The sequence below is a fragment of the Bubalus kerabau genome, chromosome 8 (genome assembly GCF_029407905.1).
Source record: "Bubalus kerabau isolate K-KA32 ecotype Philippines breed swamp buffalo chromosome 8, PCC_UOA_SB_1v2, whole genome shotgun sequence".
In the NCBI taxonomy this organism is placed as follows: domain Eukaryota; kingdom Metazoa; phylum Chordata; class Mammalia; order Artiodactyla; family Bovidae; genus Bubalus; species Bubalus kerabau.
In genome coordinates, this window is record NC_073631.1 from 47,794,607 (window position 1) to 47,821,169 (window position 26,563).

The window sequence follows — 26,563 nt, forward strand, 5'->3', positions numbered from 1 at the left end:
GAAAAGGGACAAAACTAAAGTTCTAACTGGTGAAAAAATTTCGCAAGACCTCAGCAGGAAGAAAAGGCTACAATTATTCAGGATAATGTATAGTGTCTAAAAAAAAGATGCTCAAAAGGCATCTGCCATTCAGATTTCTGTTTGTATCCATCATGGGTGACACAGATGGCTGCCTTAACAAAGTTATTTAATGCTAACAGAGATACTGTACACAAAATAATGAGGTACACAGTGTAACCATTGTAATTATAGATAGGTATTTCAGAAATAGCACTTTCTATTTTCATTAATAAAAGCAGCTGTCATTTTAGATAATTTGCTTTCAAAATTTTTCAGGACAACTTTAGAAATTACAAAAATGTCAGCTTCTCTGTGTTAATTTTATTTGAAATGCACTAAAGAAGAGGATGATCTGTCTACGGATAATGAGTAAGGATAAACTCGAGGAAAATACCAGTTGATGTTTCATAGTTCTAATGAGTCGGTGTTTCTGGGCAGGAGCTGGTAGTTTTATTAAAAAAAGGCAGAGATGCTTATTCTATTTTGAGATAAAATGGGAACTTTTCAATTCTTTACATATATTTCCATTACAAACATTTCCATTATGCAGAATGGTGTCTCTGTTAATTAAATTCATTGAAATACAGTTAAAAAAGTTAACCCGAGACTCATCGTGACAGAGTAAGTGGATGTAGAACTTACCCCTACCCTATGAACACATTAAAAATACATCTATATATGTAACAATTCTCATGTAAAACTAAGTGGAAACTGGCAGAACTCTCACACAACCAAAGCTGTAAGAAAGGTGGTCATGTAACCAGGTAGGATGGGAAAAAATAGGCATCAGTTGGGTCCTGTACCTCTAGGAGGGGTTCCCTTGGGTGCTGGGAGAATGGCTGGGACAGACAGAAGGGCTGCAGAAGCCTAGACTCCACTTGCCAGGAGTAGGAGGGTGCTGGCTTGCCAACAGATAGGGCAGAGAGAGCTCTGGACTAGCGGCTGCCACCTCACTGTGCTCCCCAGTCCAAGCTGGGTGAATACCCAGCCCTGTTCACTCTGCAACACAGCTTGGCATGGCATCTAGAGCTGACAGGTCCTGGGAGAAAACTTGATATAGGGACACAGGAGCAGCTCTGCAGTCTGGGATGTGGTTTGGGTGGGACAAGTCCACTTGTTCTGGTAGCACCATGGAAGCAGCACAGACCTCTGATGGCAGAGCAGCTACTGGAGCCCCTGCAACTGGCTCCCAGCCAAAAGAATGTTGCAGCCCCGCCCACTCCACGCCACAGATTGGTGCTAGATCTCCAGCAGACAGGTCCTGGGGGAAGACTAGGTCTAGGGACAAAGAAAAGGCTTGGGGGTCTGGGGTATGGTCCAGCTGGGGTGGCAGCAGTCATTGTTGGCACTTAAACAGCACCCCAGAAGCAGCCCAGACCTCTGACGGCAGTTCAACCACTTCAATTTCTGAAACCACAAGCTCTGACCCTCTGTCCCAGCTGAGCAAATGCTCTGGCTCTGCCAACTCCATGCCACAACCTTGCACTAGATCTAGGAAATGAAAACAGAGAAAAGGATGCAAACTTGGGCTGTGTCTGAGTAGAGTTGCAGATACCAACACAGGCAGCACATCAGACTTTTGTAAGCACAAGAGCCTTACTTATTTCAGCACTCTCCTTTGGGCCAAAGGCCTCAGTGTCAGGAGAAAGAATAACACGTACTTAAAGGGAACTCAAGGCTGTATATTGTCACCCTGCTTATTTAACTTATAGGCAGATACATCACGAGAAAAGCTGGACTGGAAGAAACACAAGCTGGAATCAAGATTGCCGGGAGAAATATCAATAACCTCAGATATGCAGATGACACCACCCTTATGGCAGAAAGTGAAGAGGAACTCAAAAGCCTCTTGATGAAAGTGAAAGTGGAGAGTGAAAAAGTTGGCTTAAAGCTCAACATTCAGAAAACGACGATCATGGCATCCGGTCCCATCACTTCATGGGAAATAGATGGGGAAACAGTGGAAACAGTGTCAGACTTTATTTTTCTGGGCTCCAAAATCACTGCAGATGGTGACTGCAGCCATGAAATTAAAAGACGCTTACTCCTTGGAAGGAAAGTTATGACCAACCTACATAGCATATTCAAAAGCACAGACATTACTTTGCCAACAAAGGTCCATCTAGTCAAGGCTATGGTTTTTCCAGTGGTCATGTATGGATGTGAGAGTTGGACTGTGAAGAAGGCTGAGCGCCGAAGAATTGACGCTTTTGAACTGTGGTGTTGGAGAAGACTCTTGAGAGTCCCTTGGACTGCAAGGAGATCCAACCAGTCCGTTCTGAAGGAGATCAGCCCTGGGATTTCTTTGGAAGGAATGATGCTAAAGCTGAAACTCCAGTACTTTGGCCACCTCATGGGAAGAGTTGACTCACTGGAAAAGACTCTGATGCTGGGAGGGATTGGAGGCAGGAGGAGAAGGGGACGACAGAGGATGAGATGGCTGGATGGCATCACTGACTCAATGGACACGAGTCTAGGTGAACTCTGGGAGTTGGTGATGGACAGAGAGGCCTGGCGTGCTGCGATACATGGGGTCGCAAAGAGTCGGACATGACTGAGCAACTGACCTGAACTGAAAGGGAACTGAGCCAGCTAGAGCCCAATCTTCAGCTTTTCCCCTCCAGCAACTGGAAAGCAGATCCAAGCCCTGACAGAACTCCAACAGTTACGGAGCAGAGAGGAGTTCCATCTCACACCCTGCATAGGCTCTAGCTCTTCCAACATCAACCACACCCCCTATCAAGGTGATAGAGGCCAGCATATCCTGAGGAAAGATGTGGCTGGCATACAAATCAAATTCAGTCTCATGCTAAAGATACTGATGCACTCACATAAAAACACACTTTCAGGGCCACAATAGATAACTATTTCACCTAAATTCATAAAGACAGTGAAAGTTAAGTAAAATGAAACACAGGGTAACTACTCCCAATTGAAAGAGCAAGAGAAAACCCCTGAAAAAATAAACAATGAAACAGAGTCTAAAAGACACTGAGACAGAGTTGGTAATAAAAATGCCAACTAAATTAAGGAAGACTAGGAATATAAATGTAGATCATTTTAACATGTAATGAGAAACTATAGAGATGACCCAATCAAAAATAGATAATTCAGTTTCTGAGATAAAAAACCTTATAGATGCAATGAATAATCAAGTAAATGATACAGAAGAATGTATAAATAGAATAATGGAAATTACCCAATCAGAACAGCAGACAGAAAAACAAATGAAAAAATGAAACCAACATATAAGATCTATGGGATAATACAAAACATTCCTACTGTATGATAGGGGTTCCAGAATGAGAATAGGGAAAGAAGAGGATCAAAAATGTTTTTGAAGAAATTATGGCTGAAAACTGTCCAAACCCAAGAAGGAGACAGGAAGGAAAGTTATCCAGGTGCAGGAAGCACTGCTGCTGCTGCTAAGTCACTTCAGTCGTGTCCGACTCTGTGCGACCCCAGAGACGGCAGCCCACCAGGCTCCCCCGAACCTGGGATTCTCCAGGCAAGAACACTGGAGTGGGTTGCCATTTCCTTCTCCAATGCATGAAAGTGAAAAGTGAAAGTGAAGTCGCTCAGTCATGTCCAACTCTTCACAACCCCATGGACTGCAGCCTACCAGGCTCCTCTGTCCATGGGATTTTCCAGGCAAGAGTACTGGAGTGGGGTGCCATCGCTTTCTCTGGCAGGAAGCACAGAGGGTCCTAAATAAGATGAACCCAAACAGAACCACACTAAGACATGTAATTAAAAAAGGCAAAATTTAAATATAAAGAAAGAATTCTAAAGGCAGCAAGAGAAAAACAGAGTCATACATGAGGGAAAACCCATAAGGCTATTAGCTGATTTCTCTGCAGAAACTTTTCATGTCAGAAGGGAGTGGTATGATATATGAAGTCTTGAAAGGGAAAAATCTGTCACCTAGAACACTCTACCTGGCAATATTATAATTTTGAACAGAAGAAAAGATAAAGAATTTCTCAGAGAAGCAAAAACTAAAATAATTCAGCAATACTAAATGTATCCTAAAATAAATGTTGAAGGGTCTTCTTCAAATGGAAAAGAAGCAAGAATCAATAAGAAAGGAACTATATAGTGAGGACTGAAGATCACTTAAATAAGATAGGAAATAGATTTAAAAAAACAACAAAAAATTATAAAAGCAACCATAACTACAATAAACAGTAAAGGGATAAGCATGAAAATGTAAAAAAAAAATGGCATAAAAAATATAACATGTAGGGGAGGGGAGTAAAAATGTAGATCTTTTACAATGTATTTGAACTTAAATGCCTATAAGTTTTATCAGTTTAAACAAGTAGATATAGCTATGGGTCAACATATATGAACCCATGCTGTGGTTTAGTCGCTAAGTCATGTCTGACTCTTGTGACCCCATGGGCTGTAGCCAGCCAGGCTCCTCTGTCCATAGGATTTTCCAGGCAAGAACACTGGAGTGGGTTGCCATTTCCTTCTCCAGGGGATCTTCCTGACCCAGGAATCAAACCCAGGTCTCCTGCACTGCAGGCATATTCTTTACTGACTGAACCACCAGGGAAACCCATGGTAACCACAAATGAAAAAATATACAAAAAATGCACAAAATTCAAAAAGAAAGAAACTGAAGTAAACTATAAAAGAAAATGATCAAACTACAAAGGGCAAAACAAAAAGGAAAAAGAAGAACTACAAAAACAACTGGAAAACAAGAAATAAAATGGCAGTAAGTACATAATTCTGGAGAGGATGTGGAAATAAGGGAATCTTGTACACTTCTGGTGGAAATGCTAATTGATACAGCTACTTGGAAAAGAGTATGGAAGTTCCTTAAAAAACTAAAAATAGAATTACCATATGATTCAGCAACTTCACTCCTGAGTATATATCCAGAAAAGACAAAAACTCTAATTTGAAAAAATATGTGCACTCCAATGTTCTCAGCAGTACTTTTATAATAGCTAAGATATGGAAGCAACTCAAGTGCCCATTAACAGATGATTTACTTAAGAAGACACGATATATATGTATAATCACATCTGAGTAATGGAAAGTTACTCAGCCATAAGGAAGAATGAAATATTGTCATTTGCGGCAACGTGGCTGGACCTAGAGAATATTATGCTTTTTGACGTAAGTCAGAAAGAGAAAACAAATACTGTATGATATCACTTGTACGTGGAATCTAAAAAATAATACAAATTAATGTATATAGCAGAACAGAAATGGATTCACAGACATAGAAAATAAACTTGTGGTTACTGAAGGGGAGAGGGAAAAGAGGAGGGACAAACTAGGGGTATCAGATTAATAGATGTAAACTAATATATATACAATAGATAAGCAACAAAAATTTACTGTACAGCACAGAAAACTATACTCATTACTTTGTAATAACCTATAATGCAATATATTAGGTTGGTGCAACAGTAATTGTGGTTTTGCATTGTTGAACTTTGCTGATTGATATTGGAATACACTCTTAAATAAATGTGGTTATACATCATTTTAATGTGCATTTCTTGCTTTATGTTTTTTTGCTAATGACTTATTACTTGCTTTGTATTTTTCGATTATTTTAGACTATGAAAATGATGTTAGACAAAAAGCAAATTTGAGTGATTTTCTTATTCGAGTTCAAACTGGGTCGTAAACCAGCAGAGACAACCTGTAACATCAACAACGCATTGGGCCCAGGAAGTGTTAACGAAAGTACAGTGCAGTGGTGGTTCAAGATGTTTTGCAAAGAAGACATGATGAAAAGAGTAGTGGCCAGCTGTCAGAAGTTAACGACCAACTGAGAGCATTCACTGAAGCTGATCCTCTTACAACTACACAAGAAGTTGCCCAAGAACTCAACGTCAACTATTCTATGGTCATTCTACATTTGAGGCAAATTGGAAAGGTGAAAGCTCAATAACTGGGTGACTCATAAGCTAAACTAAAAATCAAAATATTGTTGTTTTGAAGTGTTGTCTTCTCTTTTTCTACACAACAATGAACCATTTCTCGATAGGATCGTGATGTACAATGAAAAGTGGATTTCATACAACAATCAGTGACAACCAGTTCAGAGGCTGAATTGAGAAGAAGCTTCAAAATACTTCCCAAAGCCAAACTTGCTCCAAAAAAAGGTCATGGTCACTGTTTGGTGGTCTGCTGCCAGTCTGATCCACTACAGCTTTCTGAATCCCAGCAAAACCATTATATCTGAGAAGTATGCTCAGAAAACTGATGAGGTGCACCAAACCCTGCAATGCCTGCAGCTGTCATTGGTCAACAGAAAGGGCCTAATTCTTTTCCAAGACAATGCCTGACTGCACATAGAACAACCAACACTTCAAAAGTTGAATGAACTGAACTGAACTGAAGAGTACTGAAAGCTAAATAAAGGATAATCTTTCTGGAAAAAAAAAATTGAATGAATTGGGCTAGAAAGTTTTGCCTCATCTGGCATATTCACCTGACCTCTCGCCAACTGATTACTACTTCAAACATCTTGACAACTTTTTGCAGGGAAAAAGCTTCCACAACCAGCAGGAGGCATAAAAAGCTCTCCAAGACTTTGTAGAATCCTGAAGCATAGATTTTTATGCTAAAGGAATCAACAAATTTATTTTTCAATGGCAAAAATGTGTTGACTGTAAGTGTTTCTGTTTTGATTAATAAAGATGTGTTTGAGCCTAGTTATAATGATTTAAAATTCACTGTCTAAAATCACAATTATGTTTGCACCAATCTAATCTGCAAAAGTAATGAATCATTATGCTATTCACCTGACACTAACACAGTATTGTAAAGCAAGTATACTTCAAATAAAAAACAAAGCTAACCTGACACTAATCTCAGTGGTGACCAGTATTTTGCCTTATAAAGATAATTTACAAATGATCAGGTTCAAAACCCTTTTATGATTTTTCCATTAAGCAATTAATTAGTGACTTTTTAATTTGGAGGACAAGAAGAGACAGACTAGATGATCCATTGTTGAAAATGTATCTATATAACAAAGACTGTAGTTTCAGGGATTCTCAGGATATTTTATAATTAAATATTATAGAGGAATGATATAATAAATATGACTATCATTTTGCTATGAATATAACAGAATGGTCTGGTGGGCGGTAAGGTATTACACTGTTTATGTGTAATTTCATACTTCATATTCAATATCATTATTATGTGAAATTCTTTCTATATCATTTGAAGACCTAAAAGATTCTCAAAAGTAAGGAAGATTTGAAATAGCACTTAAAGATGATGGATTTTCTTATCAATTCTGTTAATTTGGCCTGCTTCAGTTTCCTTTCACATCAGGTTTATGGATCATCGTTGATTTTTATAATTCATTTACAAAGCATGCCAGGAATTCAAATACAATTCATGAACACTAGAACAAATTTATGGAGAAATATCATATTGAAGAAACTAAAGACATACAAGGCAGCCATCAAGATATGAAGAATTCAAATTTGTTCACAAATTTACATGAAGTATGCTACATTTGTTCACAATTTAGCCCAATAGAAAAATTATTTATTAAGCAACTTCCACTTACAAAATATATTCAATAATCTATTATGCTGAAATTCCATTTGGAGCATGCTACTTTTGGTCTTGAAAAACCTCAAAAGCCTAAAAAGGAAACTTAATTAATTATAAAACAAATTAATATCACCTGTGGTTTCAGTATATAAAGCACATATCAAAAAAGAGAAGTATAAATATTACTTAAAAATGCTTACTTGCAACCATGTCGAGTGCACTGTCCTCTGCCAGAACAGAATTTGAGACATGATGGACCAATATAAACTGCAGGGCAAAAGAGAGCATGTGAAAGATGGCAAAATCACAGGAAAGGCCAAGACCACCACCAGCATGTGAAACAATTTTGTGGAGCAATAGCCATGAAATCTCTTTCTTGCATGTATGTTGTGCATAAGGAATCCAGTTGACTTACAGAGTGCTGTGTGACAAGGTAAGTGTGTAGCTACAAATACACCAGAATGGTTTTAACTTAAATAATCCTTTCAAAATTTTAATCTGTCATAGCACAGAAAGTAGGAACATAGTAATTTGGGTTCTTAATGCAGTCTCTTCATCTAAAACGGTTTCAGGCAGAATATTAGTGCCTCTGTCTTGGACTTTCTCCCAAGTTGATATTCTTTGGGTGGAAATTAAGAATTTACAAAAGATCAATTTGATAGATCACAAAGTGGACAGATTATAATTTAATTTAAAAATATCATTTCATTTTCATCTGAGGAAAATCTATATCACTGCAGATGACTATTACATGTACTTCTAAATATTAATCTATCCTTCCTCAAGTGCAGACTTAATATCTGTGGTTGAGCATAAAGTCTTCTCTATACTTGTAGAGCTTTTTAAAAATGGTAGGTTTGACTGATAATGATATTACAAACCTAAATTCTAACCGTGGGAATGATGAGAAAAGGGGCCCTGATTGTTGAATGGGAGGTTTGAGATACTCAGATTCAAATACATTTAAAGATATTAAGCTTTTGATAATCAGTACAATCAGTAACACACTAAATAGTGTAAAAGTGGAACAAAGCTAATGTGGAATCAGAGATCCAATGGTTATTGAGCTCTCCTGTATTCGATTTCAGGCATAAGCAAAGTTACTATTCATTATCATTTTCTTCTTTAAGAATTTTGTTGTCATCTTTCCCTGCTAATTATGAAATCATTAGGACTCACAGTAGAATAAATTTAAAGGCTCTGTTTTTCTAAGAGTGTGGAAAAGATAAATCCATTTTCTTCACTATTTTCACTAATGTAATCAAGCTAAACAAATTAAAAAGTGGTGACAAACATACTCTGCTCTAGGATCTTTCATTTTACTAAGAATTTTCAATATTGAAATGTTTTTTTCTATTTGTTTTCTTTGATGTAATTCTGAAATTCCATAGTGAAATGGGAGAGATTTGGGGGGTATTCTTTGGCAAGTAGACACAAATTTCCCTTGAGAAGATATGTGTGTATTCCTCTTGCCTTTTGAAGAAGCCAGAAAGAAACCAGGTTCTGCTTCTGCAAAAGCCTCACATATAAAATAATATCAGAATTTAAGAGATTCTGTGGCTAGTTCTACATTTGACAGACACTGCTAAACATGCCTATTCCATGTATTTTTATCTTTTCTCACTCTACTCAAAGCATGATGTTGGGAATTCATGACCTGTAGCAAACACTTTCTGATTTAAACTCATACTGTACATCTTAAGGAAATTTAAATATTCTTTTCATAGGCTTATATGTTCTTCATTTTGCACTTTACTTTTTTGATAACTAATACAATTATGTAAAGTTTAAAAATAAAATAAAAGTAAAAAAAAAAAAAGAAATTGTCTGACAAAAAAAAAAAGTAATCTAAGCTCATTCTAAGACCATTGAAAAGTATGACAGCAGGAAAATATCATCCATAGCCCACAATCCAGAGGCATATACTCATTCCTTAGAGCTAATCAACTGGTAATTCAAGTTCTATGGAAAATAGTCTACCAGTGGAGAAATTTCATAAAAAATTCATCTTCAGACGTTTTTGCAAATACAGTGTGTTTGTGTCTTTATGTTTGTACCCATGTGGCTCATATGGTCTTTGAAATCTGAGTCTATTATTGGTCTTCTTTTAATATAGATTGTTTAAAAAATTTACCAAGATGATTAGACTGCATTGCTGACTCAATGGACATAAATCTAAGCAAACTCCAGGAGACAGTGAAGGGCATGGAAACCTGGTGTGCTATAATTCATGAGGTCACAAAGAGTCAGACACACTTCAGTGACTAAACAACAACAAACAGCAAATTATTTTGCCTGAAGTCATTCCTGAGTTTCAAGAATTGAAACTTCTTGAATTAATTGTGCATTAATATTTAAATTATTCAGAAAAAAATGTTAAGAGATGGAAATTTAGCATTTTACAATAGTGAAAGGTTTTCCCACTTTATAAAGTTAACATAAATCAGTGGCTATCCTAAACTAACTTAAGTATTGATATTTTGTCATTTCTTCCCTCCCTTTTACTTTCTTGTAGTATAACCCATTCAGTCAAGTTTATATACTCTTTAAAAACACAGGAAATCTCTGAATCTGCCTGAAGTGAGAATTGTTAAATGAGTTGGCTATTAATTAAAAAAAACAGGAAATTTACACTCATGGACTCCAACAGATTAAATATCTTCTCTCGTGAGTACTCAACATGAGTGATAATGGCTTTAATGTTATGCAACAATTTATCAACAATTCATTTAAAAATTAAAGGTAACAGGATATTTTATGTATTTCTAAAATTTCCCTTTATGCTATTTTCTGAAAAGGAGGTAAAACACAGAAGTTTCATTTTAGAGATGATGTTTCCTGACGTGTGGTGTCTGCACCTAAAAAAGAATCATTCCAGATGTCATGGTAGTTACTAAGAGCAGAAGGAGTCATGTTAATACATGCAGTATGGTATTTATGTTAATTTTGTATATAACATTCAAAAGAAATGTTAGACTATCCCCGGTCATCAACTGCGAATCTGAGTTTCAGAGCTTTATGCATTTTAAAAGAATGTATGTTGAAGCGTACTAGCATCTAATATTGCTGACTCCACTATCTTTATTTTTCTGATTGTGCATCTCTGGGCTTCTAACGGAATGCAGAGGAGAAAGGGAAGAAAGGGCGTTTAATGAATTGCAAGACCATGACTTAGAAATGTGATTAAGTATGTGCAGATGAACAAAAGTGCAGGAAGAGTCTACTTCAATGGCATGTGATTATGACAGGCAAAAACTAACCATTATCAATTGCCCACATATTTCCAAGGATTGGTCCCGTTTGTCTCCAGCGAATTCTGGTGTCCCGGGTTAGTGCTGCATTAGGAAGGGGAATTGTTATTCGGTTCCACCTGCAAGAAAGTTAGCACAAAACAGCTTCATATCCAGTTCACACCTTTTGAATCTATTTTACATGCTTTTGATGTTCTAGTCTCTCTATACTTGAGATGGCTGGTAATAAACTCTTTAAATTCACATGTGGAGTCTGTTTATAATTTTAAAACAAATATGTAACTTCTAGAAACATCCATAGAAAATTAAGAGTATCTTATAGCCATTGATTTTTTTCAGACTTTTTAAAAGGAAATTTTACATCAATACTCAGACCTTAGATATTATTCTATGATAATCTGTGATGAGCTAGGGTGCTGATTAGCACTGATTACTTCTTATTTTTTGCTATTCTCTAGTTCTATGTGTATTTAAACACAGGCTAGGAAGGAAAATAATTTTTAACTTAATCTTGCATTCTTGGAAACATTTTTACTATTTATCTAGTGATTATTCCGTAAAGTGGCAAGTATTTTATATAGACATCTTTAATTCTCTAAACGGTCCTTAAAGGGTATATCATTGTCCTTAATTTACATGGAAAGAGGTGGAAAGTTTGAGAGAGTAAATATCATTATACAAGTAGATGGCAGAACCACGATTTGAGCCCAGGTTCAATTCCAAAGCTTAACTTTCTTCCACTTGTCTATCCTGCATCTTTTCATTAGTAACTATTTTGGCAGTTAAGTCTTTTTGGCAATAACCAGATGTCACTATTATAGAGTTTAAATTTATGCAATCCAAAATATAAAAGCTTAATACCTAAAGAATGAATGACTCTCTACAAATTGTGATCATGCATCAGATTTACAAAAATTACTTTTTAAAAAAATGAGATCAGTCCTAAATCAGATGAGAAGGAGAAGGCAGCTTCCTTACCTAGTATGCCAAAAACACTAATCTCAGGCTTACTTACTGATTTTGAGTGCGCAACGTGGATTCAAATCTCTTGCTATGTTAGAGTTCACTCACCCACTGTAGTTTTCAGAGGAGTAGATCGTGCTGTGAGGGAGGTGGGGTCCGGCACAGATCTCAGGCAAACATTCAGTGTGGAGTAGCGACCAGGAACGGCCATGGTTGGTAGAAAACTCTAAGCTGATACTGATCACACCAGAATAAGCATAACAAAACAGGGCAAAGATAACAAATGAAAGTAAATGACTCATCTCTGGAGAAGTATATTAAACATCTGTAGAACTAGTGTAAAAAAATTTAAGATGCTGTTTCCAAAGTGATTGTTTTCCCCTCCACTGAAGTCTGGCCAGCCTTCAAAGTGCAAGCAGTTAAATTACTGCTAATAGAAATGAACGATGTTTTAAAGACAGCAAATGGTAACTTGAGATTGTGCTCCTGAATTTGATAGATGGCAAGGCAATTACCGTGTCTCACACTGCTACTTCATCCTGTGAACGTGAGACTGACAAAATCCGTAGGAAGGACAAGAGCAACACTTCAGCAAGTAAAACTGAGAATTCATAGCTCTTGAAGTGCTAGTTGATTTCTGTGTCTATTATTAGGGGGCCACTAAACTACATGGGGTCAAACATTTTTTCAGTTATTTGTTTTTTCTTCTCTCTCTGCAATCTTTTGGAATGGGTGGCTACCAGAGCTAATCCAAACACTTTGACACCTAAGATCAACTTCTTAGAATAAAGTCATTTCTACTTAAAATCTATCTAATCATACTCTCTGTATTATTTAAAGAAATTTTCTTTTTCCCTTGGGGGGAAATTTGTATTTTATTAATAGATATTTTATTAAAAATTAAAAATTAAGTTGACAACTTACTAAGAAGTTGCTCTGATTGAATAGCCAAGTTCATGTGTTCATTGTTAATTTGTCCACACACACAGACTGTAGCTTCCTACCTGTTCCCAGGCTGCTGTGTTCCACATCCCAGATTAATAGAAAACTGTATCATGTGAGACATTGTAGAAGGGAGAACAGGTAAGACGTGGAAAAAATCTACGGCCCAGACATTCCTATTATATCCTTGATGGTTCTTTTGCCTGAGACAAAATTTGGTAGCAGGAGTCTGAAGATCAGGATTGATGACTACAGAAACCAAAGATGGAACCTTCAAAACAAAGGAAACCAAAATCACTCATAATCTTCCTTGTGGGAATCAGTGTGAATTCTCCAAGATTCAACTTACAATTACTATGCATACAACTGCCATTTATTAAGCACCAAGCAATATTCTGCTTATTCCATTTGTTATTTCACATCAAAGACGCTGTCCTTAGGGGACACTCATTTTAATCACTCAGAATTCCTCCTTTGCCGACACCTGAAACTCAGTGTGTGACTGGTCAGACTCTCTCTACCTGAAGATAAATTGCCTTAAGGTCTTTAAAGTTATCAAAGCTAATGTATCCATTTTATCTACCTTTGCACTAGACAAAGGCAACTTGACATTAATCAATCTTCTAAAGTGTATTCAAGTAATATAAATTCTTTGCCAAACCAGGTATTCCAAAAATAGGACTCTAAGCAGAAACACCCATAGCCAATGAGTTAATCCATGATAATTTACATAATTGATTTGGTCTGAGGCTTGCAGCTGACCAGTGCAAGTATAACCCTACCTAGTTATAGCTGAAAAAAACTGTACATTAATAAAATTCCAAACAGTATGACTTGGGTGACCCTAGCATGTGGGGTATGTTGGATACTTTCTTTGGTTGTTACCTATCTAGCCTTGATGTTTATCTTCTGTCTTCCTGACTTAAACTATGAGATGCTAGATGCTGGCTTTGTTCAAGCTTTTTAAAGTACTGGCTCTCTGGCTCAAATTAGCAAAGAGAAAAAAGCAAATGTAGTAACAATCTATACTTTTACTGGGTCTTCCCAGGTAGCACTAGTGGTAAAGAACCTGCATGCCAATGCATATGAGACGTGGGTTTGATCTCTGGGTCAGGAAGATCCCCTGGAGAAGGGCATGGCAACCTACTCCAGTATTCTTGCCTGGAGAATCCCCATGGACAGAGGAGCCTGGCAGGCTGCAGTTCATAGGGTCACATGGAGTCGGACACGACTGAAGTGATTTAGCAAATACTTCTACCATGTCTTTTGCCTAGGAAACTGCAAATGCTGGATTAATGCCCACTATGCCAGATAGCAAGTCTGTAAGGCTTCACAGGTAGAGTCACTGTTAAGAGTTTTCTTAGGGACAAGAATAATTGTTAGCTCATTGGGCTCCACCTTATTGTCTCTGATGGGCTATAATTCAATCTTCCTGATAAAATTTCATCTTTTTCTTTATATCAGGAAAAAAGTGAATGCTAAAATAACGTCCATGTCACTTTTAAAGAAATGTGGCAACTTCCTGGACTACCAGAAGAGAGATTTATCCTCTGCATTTAGCAGAGTCTCTACGGTTTTGACTTGAACTGGGGTGGGGCCATCCGACACACAGATTGGGATGTGTACCTTGTATGAGGAATAGGAAAGAGTATCCAGTGTAATGTGTTCTTTTCTTCCTTCAGTTTTTGCATACAGGGCAACATCATTTTCATGAGAGTCTCCAGGATCACAAATCCCTCCTGCACACAGAATTTTAAGTGTTAGTACCGATTTGCACCCACGAACATTAGTGTTAAATATTAGAACAAAAAAAAATTTTAAAACCCAGATGTCACTTAAGAATGACCCTAAACAAAGTAACCAGATCCAAAGAAATAATTTATGAAGGTAGTTCAGATAGGCCATGCTAAAGATCAAAGACTTCACATTTTTGAAGGCCAAAGTAACTATTTACCAAACTATTACACAAATAATAGTCTGCAACAAACTGTGACTACAGGTCCATATTTTAACTGTTACTAAATAAATGTGCTCTGCTTTTTAATAAACCATTACTTTTTTATATTTGAGGTCTTTGTGGTTAAAGTTCAGAAACTATTGATTATGATTTTAAAAAAGTGTGGTGAGTCACTGAATCAAGGATTACTGAAGTAGTGTTACTTAAATGGTTACATGTAGTACCTTTAATATTTTAGTACATATTAGGTATTTGTATTTTAGATGCAACTCATTTTACATTTTTACTTTTGGTACCTCATTTGATTGAAGATATATAGAGTAGTTTATTCCCTATCACACTACTTTACAGTTATATGAAATGATATAAAGTTAGACTTTGAGAGGTGATTAAGATTATTCTGATGATGCAACTGGATTAATCATGCAAGTACCAGAAACTGAAGATCATTTAACTAGTCGGTGGAAGAACCAGGAGTTGATATTAAGTTTTAAACTTTGACCCTCTATTTCTTTCACTATTGCATTGGGCCAGTAACCTTTATTCTTGCGGCTTCTATCAACTGTCTGTTTAACCTGGATTTTATTTATTTATTTATTTTTTTCATGATATTTTCTGTGGTGGGTTGAATGGTGGTTTTAAAAAAGATATGTCTATGTCCTAGCATCCTAGAACCTGTGAAAATGCCTTTATTTGGAAACTGTGTCATTGCAGAGGTAATTCACATAAAGATCTTGCTGCTGCTACTGCTAAGTCGCGTCAGTTGTGTTCGACTCTGTGCAACCCCATAGACGGCAGCCCACCAGGCTCCCCCGTCCCTGGGATTCTCCAGGCAAGAACACTGGAGAGGGTTGCCATTTCCTTCTCCAATGCATGAAAGTGAAAAGTGAAAGTGAAGTCGCTAAGTCCTGTCCGACTCTTAGCGACCCCATGGACTGCAGCCTACCAGGCTCCTCCACCCATGGGATTTTCCAGGCAAGAGTACTGGAGTGGGGTGCCACTGAGATGAGATCATTCTGGATTATCTAGATGGCTCGGAAATTCAATGACTAATGTCCTTGTAAGATACAGAAGAGGAAAAGACACAAACACAGTGGAGAAGACCTTGCAGAGAGGGAGATGGGGTTTGGGTAAAATATTTTCCTTTACCCTCTTGTGTTAATCTCTTGACAGTTGTAATACCTACCCTCTGGCCTATTTCAATCTTATACAATTGTGGTCAAACTTCTTTTGTCCTTTGTCTATGAGCAGTAGAGATCTTTTCATACTTAATTTGAATTTGTAATATTTTTCTTCTTACAGATACAGAATTCTTTTTTCTGCTCCCATCTTAGCCTTTCTTTTTTGTTCCATTTTGTCCAAAGAGATGCTCATGCTAGTTAGTTTCTAGAAATGTACCTTTTTCTGGCTGTTTTACACAGTGACTGATGGCTCTCGCAAAACCATTAAGCAAGAAACTTGCCTTTTACTATAAGGCGTGCAGTTTTTAGTCCATGGAGGATCAAGAACTCTAAGAGTTCTTCAAAACCACCTACCTTTCCCTGGATTCTTGCCTGGAGAATCCCATGGACAGGGGAGCCTGGCAGGCTACAGTTTATGGGGCCGCAAGAGTCAGACTTAGCGACTAAACCATCACCACCTAACCTGGATTTTAAAGGATTACTTGTCTAACTAGAAACTTCTCCCCACCTACCATTATCCTTCATAACAACACCAAACATAATAGCAGGAGTGGCGACACAGATTTCCTGGCAAATATTCTAGCCCTAAGGTCCAAAATTTATAATATTAATTTCTAATTATATTATTATTATCTTTCGAGAAAAATCTCTTCCAGTTCTTAAATCAAACACTATTAATCTTAATTTTTATCTACAGGAAATTTTTGTCCCTAATACTCTGCTGCTGCTGCTGCTAAGTCGCTTCAGTCGTGTCCGACTCTGTGCGACCCCATAGATGGCACCCTACCAGGCTCCCCTATCCCTGGGATTCTCCAGGCAAGAACACTGGAGTAGGTTGTCATTTCCTTCTCCAATGTATGAAAGTGAAAAGTGAAAGTGAAGTCACTCAGTCGTGTCTGACTCTTCATGACCCCATTGACTGCAGTCCACCAGGCTCCTCTGTCCATGGGAGTTTCCAGGCAAGAGTACTGGAGTGGGTTGCCATTGCCTTCTCCGCCCAAATAGTCTATAGTGACACAAAAAGCAAACTCAAAAACTCCAGAATAAGATTACCCTTTAAGAGTTAATCTAGTAAAGTCAATAAATAATGGATGAGACTCACCATCTGTATAAATAAATAAAGTGTCATTTATGGCAAATGTCTGATTTAAACTCAACCTGGATAACTGGGATCTGATTTTGGGTAGAAATTACTGAAATGTGATGTTAAATAAGAAAGTTAGAACCTGACCAGTATAAGAAAGAACATGATAACAGAAGTACCTTGGGTGTTGGTATTTGTTAAAACTGGCACATTACATCTGTCAGACATATGTAATTTAAGTGTAAGCAAGTGTGGGGCTTCCCTGGTGGCTCAGATGGCAAAAAATCTGCCTGCAATGTGGGAGCCCTGGGTTCAAGCCCTGGGAAGATCCCCTGGAGAAGGAAATGACAACCCATTCCAGTATTCTTGCTTGGAAAATCCCAAGGACCAGTATAAGAAAGTACATGATAACACAAAAAACTTGGGTATTGGTATTTGTTAAATTTGGCATGTTACATCTGTTAGACATATGTAACTTCCCATACAACAAATATTTACTGAGCTAAGTAATCTGAACTGAGAATAGAGAAGCCAGATATAGTGATAATGTAGACCTCATTCTAAAAGATGTTTATTGTTCAAGGGCAACAACCTGTAAAGAGAAGATCATGATTTTGACATCTGATATTACATTTTTGCATATCACTGCACAGTTCAAGGTTATAGTAAATACAGTTAACCAAGCCATTCTACAGGGTAGTCTTGGGAGGTAGGGGGAAAGAGCTACATGAAAACTAAATTATCTTTTTAAAAACTGGTTATTGAGCCAGTATAAAAGACTTACCAAAAAGAACAAAAAAGGTGAAAGGTCACAGGCATTATGGGTTTAAAGCACCACATCTAGAGACACAGGAACTGAACCATCAGTTCTCTCTAATTTCATTAATTTGTTCCCTGTAAACCCTCTCTGCTCTCTCAAGAACAGTTCGTGAACTGCATCTGCCTTTCAGAGAGAATAGAAACCCAGGTGGGAGTTTCATCCAGCCCAGAATGACAGAAGAAGAAAGTCCAAAAGGAGCCAAGACTTTAAAACGATGACAGACTTTATCTGAAAGATCCCTCTGGGGGCAATTTATCAGTTCTGTGAAGTTTCAGTGACAGCAGCTCCTTCAGAAAGATACAGATTCTTCTTCAGCTTCATTCACTTTGATGTATTGTGGAAAGGTATGACTCAAGAGGTGTTTTGTACAGCAATTAAAGTACAGAAGATTTCAATAGAAACTAGATGGACAGTTAAGTTTTAAAATATTTTAAATCCTGTTTTAGGTATTAACAGCTTTTTAAGACATTTTTTTTACATTAAGAAAGTGGTTTTGTTATTTACTGTGTGCAGGATATTGGACCTAAAGGTTCAATTGAGCCCTGACCTCAAAACGTCTGTAATTTGGCAAGTAACTAATAACATACGTGAAAGAATGATAATTAGCAATCAAATGTGTTGTGTTGCCATAACTGCAGCCAAAATTCAGAGAAAAGAAATACAAGTGTAGAATAAGAGAGTGGGATATATAGGAGATGCTTAGTATATATTTATTGAAGAAATAATAAAGAAAATTTAAAATCCCCAAACGAATGATGTATATTAGATTACTTTTGTCATGATCACTGCATTCTGGCTCTAAGAGCAGTGCTGGATACTAGTCCTCAATGAATTTGAGAATGTGTGAATAAAGGAAACAGACCGTGAATATGTGAATAAAGGAAACAGACCATGAACCAAACTTAAAAAGTTGAGCAAATTTTCCAGAAATGATAGTCATAGCAGATTGATATGAGCCAAAGGATGAAACCAGGAAGGACACGTAGGCAGTGTCTGAGAAGGGAATGTGATCTGTTTTAGATTAACAATTGGCTACTGATGTTCCTAAGGCACAGTACTTAGTGAGGGGTTACTTATAAACTGTCTATCATATCTTAAATCGCTTCCCATATTCTTTTCTAGTGGTTCAGATGGTAAACGATCCACCTGCAATGTGGATGACCTGGGGGAAGATCCCCTGGGAAAGGGAATGGCAACACATTGCAGCATTCTTGTTGGGAAAATCCCATGGGCAGAGGAGCCTGGTGAGCTACGGTCCATGGGGTTGCAAAGAGCCAAACACGACTGAGTGACTAACACTTTCACTTTCACCCAAGTCTTTAAGTCTTTTCCTGCAGTATCCAGTCTTATCCTATCTATCCTGCTGTCATCCTATCCTAGCCTATCCCAGCCTATCCTAACCTAAACACACCTTTGCTGGATTCTACCTTCTCCTCAAGATCAGACCCCATTCCATGTGTTTACTGATTAACTTCTTGAAAGAGCAGTTCTCTGTCAGTGAGCCATCTGTATTTCTCTTAACTTTATATACTTTGGCTTCCCAGGTACCATACCATGAGGAATCACAGGTGGGCTCTCCGCCTGTCCTGGTTGCCTTTTGTCTCTGTGGCATTCCTCCATGGCTGATCACCTCCCAGTCATCCCACCCCTGAACCACTCTCTCCCCTTCCTCCTGTGGCACAGAATCATGACTTCCTCCTGCATGTCCTTATGCTTTTTCTCAGTGTACTTTGTCTCTTCTTGTCCTTCTACCTACACCTAGATGAGGGTTCTCCCTACAGAGTTTTCATGTCCTACTCTGTCTCCTGCTTGGGAGAGCACAGTGACTTTAGTGGCTCCAGTTATCACCTGCATGCTGACAACTTTCAAATCTGATTTAGACCCTGAATAGAATTTCAGTGCTTACATCGCCTTCCAGAACCCCCAACCCCAACATATCTAATAATATAAAACCCTCTACTACACATTTTCTCTTTATCATAATTATTATTATTTTTGAAAATAGCAATTTTGGGAAATGGCATCATTCTTCCAATCATCCTATAGAGAAGTCTGTGTCCGCTCCAAGACTGCTCTCACCATCCCCAGTCAGCTGAGCATGAACTTCAGTTGGCTCTTCTTCAGTTATTCTATCTCTGTCCCTCCTTCACATTATTGCCACCATCACTGTAATTTCTTTGTTCCTTGGATCAGTGCAATAGCCTCCATAATTTAGGGCTGCCAGCTAAAATACTTTGCATGACCAATTCCTATACAAAAAGTTACTTGTTGTTTATCTGAAATTCAAATTTAAATAAGTCTCTCAGTCTCAGTTTCAGTTCAGTCACTCAGTCATGTCTGACTCTTTGCGACCCCATGAACCGCAGCACGCCAGGCCTCCCTATCCATCACCAACACCCAGAGTCCACCCAAACCCATGTCCATTGTGTTGGTGATACCATCCAACCATGTTATTCTCTGTCATCCCCTTCTCCTGCCCTCAATCTTTCCCAGCATCAGGGTCTTTTCCAATGAGTCAGCTCTTCACATCAGGTGGCCAAAGTACTGGAGTTTCAGCTTTAGCATCAGTCCTTCCAATGAACACCCAGGACTGATCTTTAGGATGGACTGGTTGGATCTCCTTGCAGTCCAAGGGACTCTCAAGAGTCTTCCCCAACACCACACTTAAAAAGCATCCATTCTTCGGTGCTCAGCTTTCTTTATAGTCCAACTCTCACACTCGTACATGACCAGTGGAAAAACCATAGCTTTGACTAGACGGACTTTTTTTGACAAAGTAATGTCTCTGCTTTTGAATATGCTATCTAGGTTGGTCGTAACTTTCCTTCCAAGGAGTAAGCGTCTTTTAATTTCATGGCTGCAATCACCATCTGCAGTGATTTTGGAGCCCCCAAAAATAAAGTCTGACATTGTTTCCCCATCTATTTCCCATGAAGTGATGGGAACAGATGGCCATGATCTTAGTTTTCTGAATGTTGAGCTTTAAGCCAACTTTTTCACTCTCCTCTTTCACTTTCATCAAGAGGCTCTTTAGTCTTTTTCACTTTCTGCCATAAGGGTGGTACCATCTGCATATCTGAGGTTATTGATATTTCTCCCAGAAATCTTGATTCCAGCTTGTGCTTCTTCCAGCCCAGCGTTTCTCATGATGTACTCTGCAGAGAAGTTAAATAAGCAGGGTGACAATATACAGCCTTGACGTACTCCTTTCTCTATTTGGAACCAGTCTGTTGTTCCATGTCCAGTTCTAACTGTTGCTTCCTGACCTGCATACAGGTTTCTCAAGAGGCAGGTCAGGTGGTCTGGTATTCCCATCTCTTTCAGAATTTTTCACAGTTTATTGTGATCCACACAGTCAAAGGCTTTGGCATAGTCAATAAAGCAGAAATAGATGTTTTTCTGGAACTCTCTTGCTTTTTCCATGATCCAGCGGATGTTGGCGGTTTGATCTCTGGTTCCCCTGCCTTTTCTAAAACCCACTTGAACATTTGGAAGTTCATGGTTCACGTATTGCTGAAGCCTGGCTTGGAGAATTTTAAGCATCACTTTACTAGCGTGTGAGATGAGTGCAACTGTGTGGTAGTTTGAGCATTCTTTGGCATTGCCTTTCTTTGGGATTGGAATGAAAACTGACCTTTTCCAGTCCTATGGCCACTGCTGAGTTTTCCAGATTTGCTGGCATACTGAGTACAGCACTTCACAGCATCATCTTTCAGGATTTGAAATAGCTCAACTGGAATTACATCACCTCCACTAGCTTTGTTCGTAGTGACCCCCCAATAAATCTGGCAACCCTATCCTACTTGGTATTCTATCTTCTAATTTCTGATTGTTTCAGTCTTTCCTTCACACTATGCCAGAATTACATTTCTAAAACAAAGATGAGAATATTTTATATAACTGACCGAAATTATCTGACAGCTCCATGTTACCTAGAGTAAGAGAGTCTAAATTCTTCAGTATGATATTAAAGTCAGTTGCTTCTCTGGCTTCAGTTCAGGATTCTAGTTCCAGTTTATGTTTTTCCTTTCAACAATACTGGGAAAATCACCCAGCTCTAAACACGTCATGTACCTTTATATTTGTGCTTTTGGTCAAAATGCTGGCTTAGCTTAAACCTTCAAGGCCCAGTTCAAATACCATCTATTTCACAAAGCTTTACCCTAATCCCATCTCCATGGCAATATCCAGATCTTCCTTTGCACTTCTGTAACATTTTCATTCCTTTACAGCCCAAATGCAATCTCTTTCATAGTTAGATGTTACTTGTGGGCAAGAACTCAAAGTAATTTTTATACACACACACAAAAAATACATTGAGTCTTAATTATTTATTAGACACCATTTTAGGACTTTGAAACTCACTGATCAGCAACTCTGTGATTTAGGTGGCATTATTTTCTCTAGCTGTAGTCTCCATGTATGCCAGCTCAGTGTTCTACATTCAATAGGAATTCATTAAATTTTTTAATTGAATGGAGAGCTTTTATTTGGGATAATGTACTTTGGGCCCATTCAAGTGAATGTTTTCCTCAGAGTCAATGTAATTTTAATCGATTCATTAATAATCTGCTTTGTCCTAGAAATAATTAAAGATAACTTGATCTGTTATATATAGATGACAATCTCTGATACAAAGGCAGTGTAATGGGTTGATTTACCATAATTTACTATGAAAAATGAAGAATTCAAAAATATTATGTAAAAAATGAAAATATGAAAAAGGGAAAATATTTAAATTAGACTGGCATATTAAATGCTTATTATAATTTGCTGGATGGGGAATGGTTCTTAAGGTTTCCCAGGAATCAGTCTTAATAAACTGAGAGCCTGTTTGAATTCTATTTAAAGGAAATTAATTTATTAAATTCTTAAAATTTCTTTCTAAAAAAGAAAAAATGAAAATTTATTCTCTTTAAAATTGAAAAAAAATTAAGAAACTGAGGTCTGGGTCTTTATATAACTCATTTCAGAGTCAAGGTGAGGATATCTTTATGGCAGGAAGATTACATTATTATGGTTTATATCCACAACATCCTTGTAATCAAATGGATCATTATTGAAAGTGAGGTAGCATCACACAGGCAATGTATTTGACAACATGATACAACTGGAAGTTTGCTTTGCCACTCTGAGCTGTAGGAAGTGAGGAATGTGAGAGAAATAATGGCCAGTGCAGAAGCCTAGACTTGGGAGGCTTGTTTGTCCTGATGAATTGACATCTTTGCTAGTAAGGTCAAAGGTAGACAATGTTTATTTCCTGTTTCACTTCCAGGTGTGGTCTGTGCTTTTCCAGTCATTTAACAAAGAAGGCATGTGACACCTACTCACATTTTTGGAATGACATCCAGTGAAAGAGTATGTAGCTGTGGCTCTTGCTGACAAAAATGATAAATTTGAGAGGACACACATTTCAAACCCTAATTCCTCCTTGGGTATTTTTCTAAATTTTTAACTGTTTATTTGCTCTGCAATCATCTGAAGAAAAATAACACTTTAAAAGTACTTTTTTTCTGTGCTTACCACCATATTATAGAGAATATTATTAAAGTATTAAAAAGTATTATTAATTGTTTCTTTCTTAGCTTCGCACAACAAAACAGTTATGCAATGATTTAAATCCATTTAAAACAAATGATTCACTTGGTTGACTGCATTTTGGAGAGGCTAGAGGCTTTGGACAAAGGAGTTACTTTGTTCTTAGCTTCTGTCTCATTGTCTTTTCACCTATGACCACTGCAGTAGATGTGGAAAGAAGGTTTTAAGGTACTTTGTCTTTAGGTATAATCATGTACGTACAAGACTAGCTTCTGTTCAGGATGGTTCTAGCAGGGCTGGTGTGAGGCAGATGTGACCACCAATTTTGCCCAACCAGTGGTACTCATAGTTCATGAATTTTTATTTTATAGTGTAGACAACAAACAACCTTACTTCCTTAGGAATAGGTGATGGTCTAGAATTTGCCCTATTTTGAACAATAAAATTTGTTCAAAATGTACCTACCCATAACAAAGTAAAACCTCAGGTTCCCGTAACCAGTAGTGTCCAAGTAAGGGGTACATATTTTCCTCTCTCCATCTTTGAGGAAGACCATTGATAAACCTGATTCTATTGTTCCACATTCTGTACCAATGACAGCTCCCACGATGTCCCACCTTTAAAAAAATGACAAACACTAACAGTTAGAATATGAAGTCAAAGCTTTATAGAGTATAACATTTTATTTTTAATGAGGAATATTTACTTAGTAATAAATAATTCTGAAATAAAGATGTGGTATCTCCAATTTTCTTGAAGAGATCTCTAGTCTTTCCCTTTATATTACTGTCCTCTATCTCTTTGCATTGTTCATTTAAGAAGGTCTTATCTCTCCTTGTTACTCTCTGGAACTCTGCATTCAGTTGGACCAGAAAGAAGGCTTCAGTTCAGTTCAGTTCAGTCGCTCAGTCATGTCCGACTCTTTGGGACCCCATGAATTGCAGCACGCCAGGCCTCCCTGTCCATCACCAACTCCCGGAGTTCACTCAAACTCACGTCCATCGAGTCGGTGATGCCATCCAGCTATCTTATCCTCTGTTGTCCCCTTCTCCTCCTGCCCCCCATCCCTCCCAGCATCAGAGTCTTTTCCAATGAGTCAACTCTTCACATGAGGTGGCCAAAGTACTGGAGTTTCAGCTTTAGCATCATTCCATCCAAAGAACACCCAGAACTGATCTCCTTTAGAATGGACTGGTTGGATCTCTTAGCACTGAAGAATTGATGATTCTGAACTATGGTACTGGAAATCACTCTTGAGAGTTCCTTGGACAGCAAGGAGATCAAACCAGTCAATCCTAAGGAAAATCAACCCTGAATATTCATTGGAAGGTCTGGTGCTGAAGCTGAAGCTCCAATACTTTGGCCACCTGATGTGAAGAGCAGACTCACAAGACCCTGATGCTGGGAAAGACTGAAGGCAAAGGAGAAGGGGGCAGTGGAGGATGATATGGTTAGACAGCATCACCAACTCAGCGGCCGTGAATTTGAGCACATTTTGGGACATCGTGGAGGACAGAGGAGCCTGGTGTGCTGCAGTCCATGGGGTCACAAAGAGTTGGACATGACTTAGCAACTGAACAACAACAACAAAGATGCAGCACTACAGGTTTTAGGTAATGAAAATGAAAGGGAAAGTGTTAGTCGGTCAGTCATGTCAGACTCTTTGCAACCCCATGGACTGTAGCCTGCCAGGCTTCTCTGTCCATGGGATTTTCCAGGTAAGAATACTGGAGTAGGTTGCCATTTCCTTCTCCAGGGGATCTTCCTGACTCAGGGATCAAGCCCAGGTCTCTGGCTTTACAGGCTGATTCTTTACTACTGAGCCACCAGGGAAGCTCCTAAACAAAGTTTTAAACACATTCTTTTCACTATTACAGTTTTTCTGTGGAGAAAAATTTGATCAATACTATGTATAGTGTGACTTCCCTGGTGGCTCCGTGGTAGGGAATCTGCCTGCAATGCAGGAGCTCTAGGAGTCACGGGTTCGATCCCTGGCTTGGAAGATCCCCTGAAGGAGGCCATAGCAACCCACTCCAGTATTCTTGCCTGGAGAATCCCAGGGACAGAGAAGCCTGGCGGATACAGTCCAAAGGTCGCAAAGAGTCAGACACAACTGAAGAGACTTTAGCACGCATGACATGTATAGTGTATCTGCTACATAATAGCCTTTATCCTCAAAGCACTTAAACAGTTGAGATTGGGGCTCAAATTTGAACTAAGGAAACAGGAAATCATAAAAGATAGTACCATAATATTATAAATACTTATATGGTATTTTGCAAATTAAAAATAGCATGAAAAGTCAAACAACCTGGCAAAAGTCTAGCAAGTTTCCAGAAAGGGGATGAGATTTAAATATGCAGAAAAGAATAAAAATATTTACTATTTAAAAACTCTTGTATCTCCTTAGTATTTATCTCTGCTTGTGTCTAATTTGGCCATTGCTTTTCACACAACTAACTTGCCTACAGAGGAAACTGGGACACACAGATATAAGTGGCTTACCTAAGGCCAACTGCGTGTTTGGCTCTGAAATTGAGATAGATATTCTGTTTCTTAGTTCACTGTTATTTTAGTAGTAGCAGTTCTAAGAAGGGTACTGTGCCAGGACAATTATGTTGAACTGCTTGAGACCAAAATGTTTAGAAAATGTTAAATTTTTTTTTTTTTTTTGTATTTTAACAGATTATATCAGTCATTTAAGGAAAAGCAGCTCCTAATAGTACTAGACTACTGTAAATACCAGGGACCTCTCTCCACTCACACAAGAATATTTCACACTGGTTCATTGGTCTTTTACCTGCTCCATTTATCCCAATTAAGCCACTCAGTCTACTGATCCACAAAGCAAGTTAAGGTTATAAATGATGCATATGATGACTCCTTTTAGGCATCCATCTGCTTTAGAGTATTTTCAAAATGAAAGATTAAATTGGAAAAGATGGAATTGTCACAGACTAAAAGAACATTTTATTCAAGTGAGAAATGAGATTAGCAGTCTTTTTCTCTTAATTATTAGTTGTAACTAAGTAACTCTTTTAATCTAAATGAATTGTTTTCATGACTTCTACCACAGAGAGGGTTATATGAGACATGATTTAGGCTGTATTATCTCTTTTTAATCTTTTTTAAAACATATTCAATTTTATTTTAATTTTCATTTCTCCCAATATATTTAAGATAACAAAAGTGAGGTTATTTTCTTTAAAATAAATAATTAAA

The 26,563-nt window shown here is 37.8% G+C and overlaps 1 protein-coding gene across 1 annotated transcript in view; it reads right to left on the reverse strand.

Moving 5' to 3' along the window:
* RELN (reelin) overlaps window positions 1-26,563 on the reverse strand; it is a 553,687-nt gene that overhangs the window by 189,143 nt on the left and 337,981 nt on the right. The window contains exons 12-17 of the mRNA XM_055590184.1: window positions 23,807-23,958; window positions 14,388-14,500; window positions 12,824-13,032; window positions 11,928-12,056; window positions 10,866-10,975; window positions 7,806-7,872 (exon numbers count right to left, since the gene is read on the reverse strand). Of these exons, the coding sequence (XP_055446159.1) occupies window positions 7,806-7,872; window positions 10,866-10,975; window positions 11,928-12,056; window positions 12,824-13,032; window positions 14,388-14,500; window positions 23,807-23,958 (780 nt within the window). The remainder of the gene's footprint in view (window positions 1-7,805; window positions 7,873-10,865; window positions 10,976-11,927; window positions 12,057-12,823; window positions 13,033-14,387; window positions 14,501-23,806; window positions 23,959-26,563) is intronic.